The 9,475-nt window shown below is 37.2% G+C and overlaps 1 protein-coding gene across 5 annotated transcripts in view; it reads right to left on the reverse strand.

Annotated features, from left to right (window-relative positions):
* The window catches only part of diaph2 (diaphanous related formin 2), a 497,594-nt gene extending 489,522 nt beyond the window's left edge, over positions 1-8,072 (reverse strand). For 4 of the 5 annotated variants that reach the window (XM_015388892.1, XM_015388885.1, XM_015388900.1 and 1 more), the window contains exons 1-2: positions 8,030-8,072; positions 7,161-7,503 (exon numbers count right to left, since the gene is read on the reverse strand). In XM_015388892.1, coding sequence (XP_015244378.1) covers positions 7,161-7,244 — 84 coding nt within the window. In that variant the 5' untranslated portion in view covers positions 7,245-7,503; positions 8,030-8,072. Of the gene's footprint in view, positions 1-7,160; positions 7,504-7,831; positions 7,976-8,029 lie in introns of those variants that run through there. The other variant, XM_015388877.1, reaches the window with a different exon arrangement.
* Positions 8,073-9,475: the final 1,403 nt, after the last annotated feature.

Raw genomic sequence — 9,475 nt, forward strand, 5'->3', positions numbered from 1 at the left:
TTTACGATAATTTCAATAATTTATTCCTTGTTTCAGCACTAGTGATAACCATATCATGTCAGTTAGTATTAGCAATGGCACATGCCATCCACTGACCATAGAGAGAAATTTGATCTAATGTTGAGCGTAATTATGATTTTTATTTGACAAAAACATAGAAATTTCCTGAAATTTAGTAAGTGATTCAAATTTTCCGAATTTCCTCTTCTACTGCAACACTTCAACATCCAAATAAAAAAAAAAAAACATTGACAGAAACACATCTATTATCTGGGATACACAAAGACATGCAACACAATTAGATTAACATTTTTTTGTTTTAATTACTAAATTACAAAACATATTAAAACTATTCAAAATAAAAAACAAAGTATATATAACATGGAAAATATGCATTGTAGAAAAATTTATTTGCTGACATAAACCTATCCAAAAACACCAATTCCAGTATAGTTAGTGGCTTCATATGCCAAAGCAGACACAGTAGCTATGACACTTGAAACTAGATTTTACAAGTTGTACAAAAAAGTCCTTGGCACTGTGTTTTATCTGATCTAACTAGAAGCCATCTGCACAGATCCAGTCTGTTTCTCTGATGTTGTAGGTTGAAAGTATGCATAATCCTACACACTGAAAAACATAGTCCAATTGTTTTTGACAGAGTGGGAGGTTTCCTCTCTCACTTTGTGTTCTGAGGTCATCTTTTACTCTGGTATGCACTCAGGAAATATTTCTCTCTTTATGCCAAACAAGCACGACCGAATTCCTTTTAAAGATCTCTTTCAATATAATGCTCCTGCTCCACTGCATGGCATAGTGTCATGTTATGACAGAAATTATAGTGATGCAACAAAAAGCTTCAAACCATTTGCAGGTTTGGAGGTATAGTTATCTTATCTCAAAACACTGTAGAGTTGTTTGAGTTTCCTTTTTTGAGTCTGTGCAACATGGGCCTCCTAACTTAAATGGTGTTCCTATGATGTAATCCTGCACAGCGACTTGTTGAATAAACACCCAGTTAGTTGTCAGAGCTAAGCCACGACTGTGACTTTGCTTTATGCAGAAATGAGAGTCTGATGATAGACATTAAGAATATTTATTCAATCTGCATGGAGTTTTAAGTAGGGAATCCCTTTAGGTTATGTCATAAGTTATCTTATCAGATCCAACTACTGTTTCACTTTTCTTTTAAGATAATACAACCGTTAAAATCAGTTGCATTAAAAAAAAACATTCACATTAGTTTTACATTCCTTCAATCAGACTATAGTGCAAAAACAGGCAGCTTAAGTTGGGGATAAACAGAGAAGGACAAATCAGGGTTCCTCCCAGGAATGAATAATCACTTCCTGCCTCAATTCAGAGTTCCGTGAGATTTTTTTTTTCTTGCATACAGCTACACTTCAGACTGCAGCTGAATTGGGCAACAGCGAACATGCCCGGCCACGAGAGAGCTTTTTAGAAACCAAAACTGCAACTCTTACACAAGCTCTTCAGAAGTGATTTTAGATGGCAAAGTCATTAAAAAACTTGTGAGGCAAGATATTCACTGCAGGCTCCCTTTAACGTTTCTGAAAACAACACCCTAGCTTTGGGAGAGCATGCCGCTGCAGTCCAGTCTGGGATTTCCTGTCTGGCAAATCCTATCATCATACTTTCCACTGCCTTGACTTTACTCCTGCAAACCGATTATTTCAAGATAAACCACAGAGGTCTCAGACAGAACTAGTAACCACAAACAGCCAATATGTTTGTAAATTCAAATACTCCATAATGTGATCAGTGCTGCTGTTGTGTTATCATACATCTTTACATTAAGTTACAAATGAACACTGCTAAGTGTTTTCACACCAAGTGCTTAAAAGATTTTGCACAAGCTTCCCGACTACTTTTATTGAGTTAGTGGCTCAACAGGCCAGTTCACACCTACAGTAATGACATTCTTGCTGGCTCATTTCCAAAACCGAAACAAGAATCCACCTAAAATACTCAGATGAATATAAATCAAAAAGATACAGTATCAGTGTTATAATAGAGGGGAACCCAATCCCTTCAATGAACAGCAGAAGTCCTTTAAGGTCACGTTTATTCTGTGTAGCAACTCTATATGGTCATTTCTGCCTCAGCTTGGACATGCCTCTATAATGTAGCCTTGGTACCGCTTCCTGCCAAGTTTCACCTCAACTCACAGAAACATGTGAGCACACACTCAACCACTGCTTCCACCTGTAGAACAAGCTAAAGAATGATGCAAAGTACTACAGTGTTAACATATGCAACTCCTCCAAAGAGCATCTTGAGATCACAAAGTCTCTATGAAGCCTCTTTCCCACTGAAATTGGAAGGTCATCCTGGGCTTTTCGAACAGGGGTCGACCTGCTAACAATCGGCCCATGGCTCCCTTCCCACTGGCAAAAAAACAAAAAGCTGGGTCTGACGCCACACTGGCAAGCTGCGTGGGCCCTATCCCAACAGCAGTGTTGTCATATGTTTACAATTATTTTTCTCTATAAAGAGACAATAATGATATTTGAGCTAACATACTTTAATTTCTTTATTGGAAATTAGCTCAATTTGACCTTTTCCTCATAAAAAATGCTTCTTTGTTTGTACTAAGAAGATTTAAATCCTTACTTTTTCCATGAGATTTTCAAAAACGCTTGAAATTTTTCAAAAACCAGAAAGTTTTTCAGCAGGTGTAGTACTTAGTACTTTAGCTTTTTCATCAAACCTCCCAATAGCGATTACAAATTGGCTTACTTGTAAAGGAACACTCTGTTCTGATCTTCAAAATAAAATCAGATACAAATGAACCAAACAGTATGACAAGTATAAAAAGACAAACTGAATGAACGGCTGACATTCTTCTTTTTTTTTTTTTTTTTATTGGTTTCTTGCATTTTTGTGTATTTACCATTTTAAACAATTAAATGATTTACTAATACTTCATTAGCTCCCCTAAAAAAAGAAAAAAAAACTGCATTGCTCCAATACCTATGTCAATATCACAGAAAAATTTAGATTAAAAAAATCACTTTAGCTATGAGCAGTTATAAGTTACAGAAATGCAACAGTACAACCGGCCAAACCATTTAATGAAATGACCTCCGCTGACCTGCTCAAGCCTTGGCCGAACTCCACATAGACGATAACACAGACTGCATATCTGTGCAGGATCAGGCAAATCAATGGAGACTGCATCATAAGCAAATATCATTAGATTTAGCATGTTTGTCTCCGATAGACAACTTTTGAGGATGGTTCCAGTTTAGCTCTGAAAGAGCCCTGCTCTGCATCCCCAGTTGAGACTTAAGCATCCCCTCCTTTGAAGTGAGAGAGAGCAAACCTCTAAGGATAAAGATCTGGGGTAACGTTAGCAAAGACACTACTTTGTAAGCCCTTGTTAACAACGGTAGGGAGTCTCACAGCCTGCGGTCCCTTTGCGCTAAGGCGGCTGTGATCAACTCAGCCCTCTTAGTGCATAGGGACCAACAGACGTGCAGTTTATACATCAGTGCTGTCAGCAGACAATAAGATACTTTGAGAGGCACAAATATGCCTCTCCAAGCAAAATAAAGGGCGGATATTTTGAAAAGTCTCATTTCGTTATCTCTAATAAATATTCCGTGTAGAAAGAGAAGACCAGAAACTGATGTAACAGAACTTTCACACAGAAGTGAAAGGGCTTAATGCATTCAAAGCTAAGTCTAAATGGTAAGACAAACAGATAGCTCCAAACTTTAACAAGGGTCTTTAACTGGTGGTATAATGTAAAATTATGAATAACCTTGTTACTAATTAAACGTAGTGTCTTATACCTATTTTACTTCTTATAAGCATATCTATATAATCATGCACTGAAAAAGCTTCTGTCTAACTGTACTTTTTGTAAAGTTACACAATTAAAAGGTTAAAACCTCAACATTTGGAAATCCTAGAAAGAAAAAAAAAAGCCACAAGTTGCAGCACATGCTACCGGTTTGTTATTGGCAGCTAAAAACTGATGTCGCCAACTGCGGTCACATTTTCCCTACCAACCAAACACATAAACAGTCTCAGTGAGAACAGCAGATAGTCACACAGCTACTCATAAGGGAAACTTTCTAAATGAATGTGAGAGATGAAACGTTTTAGATCATCCTGACAGGAAGAGAAACTTCTATTGCCTTTCAAAACTAAGAACTTTTTACAATACCACGCATTATTCTGTATTTTTTTGTGGTTTTATGTAATACGTCAACAAAAAGTATTGCAAATTTTCAAAGGGAAAGGAGAATAATGTGTGGTTTTGATATTTTTTTCATATAAATCTGAAAAGTGTGGCATGATTTTGTATTTTAGATCTTTGAGAGCCTAAAGAAGACCAAGGAGAGCTGCAGAAAAGTCAAAGATGACGTGGAAAAGTTTTTTAAAAAGACCTGTAAACACCATCCTCATGGCAAAACGTAAATAAAAAGAAATAAACAGAAATAAATTGCACTGAATATAGAAAAATATTATACCCCTTTTCACTGGCTGAAAAACCTGATAAACCCGGGAATGATTGGCTTTAAGTGGCAGTGGGAACAGCTCACTAACGAGTGGCTACTCGGGTCAAATGACTCAGCAAGCGACCTGAATTAAAATCACCTCGGCTCTGATCGGTATACTGTGGGAACACCAGACCAGGTAGACCCGCCAAATTATGTGACATCATTGAACGCAACATACGGACGTCAACACACTGCGCCAGTCGCTTCTGATCTAACAAGCTGAAAGAACCGTGTTTACATTGGATAAACATGGTGCAGCACTATTGAGAGGGATTCGGACAGATAAATGAGCAAGATTACCGACTACACTCTGGCTCCCGTCTATGTAGCTCTCCGTTATTTACTTCACTGATTTCTGTCGCACTGTCGACATTATAAATGCTCACCCAGCATGATGCTGTCATCAGACATGCAGTGGTGGGGAACAGTGGCCACACAGCCAGCCAGCAGGGGTCAGACTCCGTTTTTCGGTCAAATGGGAAAAGAGCCAAAAGTAGGTTGTTAGCGGGTTAACCAGGTTTTGAAAAACCCTGGTTTTCAGAGGGAACACATCTTTAGATAGTTAATATTGAAGATGAGGCAGAGATCCACCTTCCAGCAGGACAACATCCCTAACATACAGCTGGAGCCACATTACACAGATCTACGTACATCTAAGAATAGGGAATTAGAGTAATCCAGTAAACGTCCAAGACCCCATTATGAGTAATTGACAGAAACCAAAAACCGATGTTTAGGGAAAACTTTCTGTCCATAAATCCCCACAAAAATGTATTTTAATAAAAAAAATCACAGAAAAACATGATTCTATAGAGAATCGATTCAGCTAAGGCAGAATACAAATGCACAGCTGACTTCTCCACTATTTTTTACACATTTAGAAATGTGTGACATCCTTCACATCTCTCAAGTATGCACTAAATTTTCTTGATCTGTCAAACAACATGAAAGAAAAAAAATGTCACATTGTGGTTTGTGGTTATTCAAGTGTGTTGTATTGCACCTTATGTTCAACACATTAAACCACATGAGATGGGTTATTGCATTAGAAGATGTTCACTTTACATTGTACTGATATAAAAGTAACTACAGCCACTTTTATTCCCAGAAACATACTACTTAAAAAAACCACTGAGTCTCTAATTACAGACCTTTTTTTTTTAATAAGCACACTTCTCTCTCAACCTAAATGACTTCCTTAAGCCAAACTGATGTTGAAGCTACTCATGAACCAAAATGCCAACTGAAGTTTCCGGTTATCTCACACACGCAGCCCTAATGCTGACTAAGGTTTCCTTTTATCAATCACATACACTAAGAATGTATTAACAGCCCCACAATAACCGCCTCCACGCTGTGCAGCAAGTCATCCAGTAACAAAGTCTATCTGAACATGTGAGAGCAGCAGGGACGGATTTAAGAAATTTGGGGCCCTAGGAAAAGCAGGCAAGGGGGCCTCTGAATTGAGAAGACAACAAATAAAACAGATCCATTATACTGATACAGACATTTTTATGAAATAGACATACATTATTTGTTCTAAATTTTGTCCCTCTCGTTGTTTTCCTCTCCATATTTTCTACTCAGCTGACTTTTCATGCTGTCTGAAAAGAAATGAAAGATTTTTTCCAATCACTAAGCTCATTTAGCTGATTGCTCTTTCCTGTGTTTCCAAAAAGGCGACGGCAAAAGTAAATAACCCAGTCCTCCGTTTCACTGTAGAAAGGCCACGGTCTGCTTATCTGTTCTCCACTATTCATTTGTATGAAATAACAGCTACACGAATAATAACAGCAGACAAGATAGTAGAGAGCAGGAGGCGAGGTTACGAATCTACTTGCTCTGGAGAGCAGAGTTGGGTGCTTTTATATGTTGTCTTTAAAGTCTCTATTAGCAGAAAAAATTAGCTAGATTTGGCGCTAGGCGCTCTTTTTAAATTAAAGTACTAGAGGGGTTTGAAAAGTCGCTAAACATAGAGAAAAAAGCTCTAAGTTGGCAACACTGCTCATTTGTTTTCAAATGGTTTGCTGCTGTCCGTTTGGACCTTTCTCAACATGTGCAGCAAAAAGACTGATCCAAATTGGTGGACACTGAAGGGGGGCTGAGACACATCTAATATTATAAGCATTCTGATCGCATTTTAGCGAAAGGATTTTTATCAAAAACATAATTAATGAGCACAAATAAGGAATAGTTGTATCAACTATACAACTAAACAGAGTTTTATGGGGGCCCCGGGAACATGGTGCCCTCAGCAACTAACTAGTATTGCCTAATAGTAAATTCCCCCCTGGAGAGCAGACAGGTCCAGCTGTCACAACAAGAGAGCTCTTCAGAACCCAACTTTTAGGAACAGCATTGATAAGATGATCAGGTGATCTACTTAGTGCCATGAAATTTAAAGCACTCAGGAAACAGCATCTTGTTTTGCTAAACTCTCTTATAAGCACTTTGTTGTGGGATACATTAAATAATAATAACACATCAATAACTTCAGCCTAATGTTCTGTAACAACTGAGTGGTCTGTACCTATACAGATGCTTTAACATCGACTTATTGCAACTGTTTTTGTTTTGTTTTTTCACTTACATTTCATGCAACAATTCAGATCTACTCATAATACCTACCAGCTTTTTGTTTTTACCCTCATCCTCGCTGGATTTCTTTTTGGAGGGCTTATTGGGATCCTCCCCTCCGCTGGCTTGGTCCATCTCAGCTATATTAAAGTCAGAAAACAAGCTGTATGTTCTCCCCTCGGAAACTTTGGTAACTCCTTGCAAAATATCCAAACAAAAAAAACGTTAAATGTGTATATCCAAGTTATGTTTTTTCAAGATCCATCCCGTTCAAAAAAAAAAGAAAAGAAAAGTTGTCCAGGTCCAAAGCAAGCAGAGTGGTCTGCTTGTAGAAGAGGTGTGGTTGTGTGGTCTCCTCTGATCAGTCACCTTAAACAGCAGGGTGTAGTGCTTTCTGAAACATTGAGCAAACAACTGATAATTACTCTAACAGACTGTACTGGATGTTAAGTTTCAGTTCACGTGTTTCTCCTACAGAGATACAAACGGCGGAGCATTTGTAAACAAAACTGACACTTAGCTACATTATTATAAACAACAGGAAAACAAAAGAAGCGCTTAAAAACTGACCGACACAGATAGATTTTATATTAAATATAAACATACAATGATTTTGACATGCGAGAAACATGTTATTTTAATAAGCAACGGGAGGAGCATTTTATCTGACAGCAAAGTCATTGATTATTATCAATAAAAGGGTTGTCAGTTAAAAAAATCACCGTTGTTCTCTATGCTTCAGATACTTTGCAGCGCTTCAATCAGACCCAAACACGCTATTAAAAACTGTTGTGCAGCGAATGGTCGTTATTTCAACTGATACAACAACACACGGCAGCAGGTGACGATATTAAACTAAACACCGCCATAGGGAATAAAATATTTTTGAAAGAAAAGTCAAATTTCCAACGGGAGCTTACCTCAGCAACCAAACGTGAAAACCAGGCCCACACAGGTTCCGCCTCCTCCGGCCGCTGATTGGTCAATGGGATATGCCATACATGGGAAACTAAATTTCAATTGGACGGATTTGCTGGCAGTTGTAAGGTCGGCGTGGCGTAAAAAAAGGCGGAGACTATGATGAAAGAGAGGTCAGTGTGATTTCAAACAGCAGGCGAATGGGAATCAATGGGGGAAAAAAAGACTTACAGGGCTTTCTGTGTAACTGTGTGTTTTAATAATACACATGCAAATAATTTCAGTGTAAGGGACACACGATTACAAGCTGATCCCTGTTGCACATGCATCTGTTACAGAGTAAACTGGTTCTATGTATTTTGAAATATACTGCAGGGATTAATTTCTAATAGATCAGTTGTTATATGTGAATAAAATTTCCAACTGATCAATCAATTGATGATAATGTTTTGTATTTGTGTCCGCTTTAAACCTGTTTTCCAAAATAATCAGAAAGACCTAAGGTATTTACCCCCATTATTTATGTTAAGCTTGTTGTTTCTTAAAACCTGTAGTTAATGTTACTGGACACCTTGTTTTCTCAATGTTTAACTATCCCTCATCGCTCCACAGAATATTTGATCAAATGTTTTGTCAAGATTATTTTGATCGGGAGAATTTCTGTAATTTTCTGAGTCGTTTTGTCCTTGTTGATTTATGTACACTGCCTTTATTCAGTTCCATGGGAATCATTGAGTTGCACTGCATTTTTATTGGGATGATCCCAGTCATTTTACTAAAGAAATGGCACCACATGGCCTGGTGATGGAAGTGCAACAGCAAGGATGATTGCCTCTTGAACTTGTGAATTTTTTTTTTTTCCAAGTGAAATATAAAGGTAAATATATTCCTTTTTGTTTTTGTATCTGTCTTTTGTTTTTACAGTTTTAAATAAGCAAATATCTTCATTTTTTTCAATAAAAACTAATTTGACAACTGTAAGAAAATGCAGAATGTGTCATTTTTCTTTCCAAGTAAGCTTTCAAAGCAAAAAGACAAGGTTGCAACAATTAGTAAAACATCCATTTAAAGTGTTTGAAAACTGTAAACTAACACTACATAAACAGTGAAGATAGGCAAATACAGGGCTTATCTTAGTAAGCTATTCTAAAGAAATACCACAAGTGATCTATTACTGAAATAGATATCTGCATGTAAATTTAAGAGACTCTGTAGGCAGGCATGCAAATGACAGTAATCTGAACAGCCTTGTAACGTATTCTAGTAAACTTTCAATGTAATATAGATATAATGCAATGTCCATAGGTGCATATTCAGACAGCATTCTAAATAAATGTGTAGACATTGTTTGTAGGTTGTTATATTGTACATTATAAGTGTATATAGAAATTCTGACAGTTGTATATTTTAAAAATTCCATTTTTTTTTTCTTAACATGCATTTAGCCT

The sequence above is a fragment of the Cyprinodon variegatus genome, unplaced genomic scaffold, assembly GCF_000732505.1.
Source record: "Cyprinodon variegatus isolate N-32 unplaced genomic scaffold, C_variegatus-1.0 Scaffold19, whole genome shotgun sequence".
NCBI classification, from domain to species: Eukaryota; Metazoa; Chordata; class Actinopteri; order Cyprinodontiformes; family Cyprinodontidae; genus Cyprinodon; species Cyprinodon variegatus.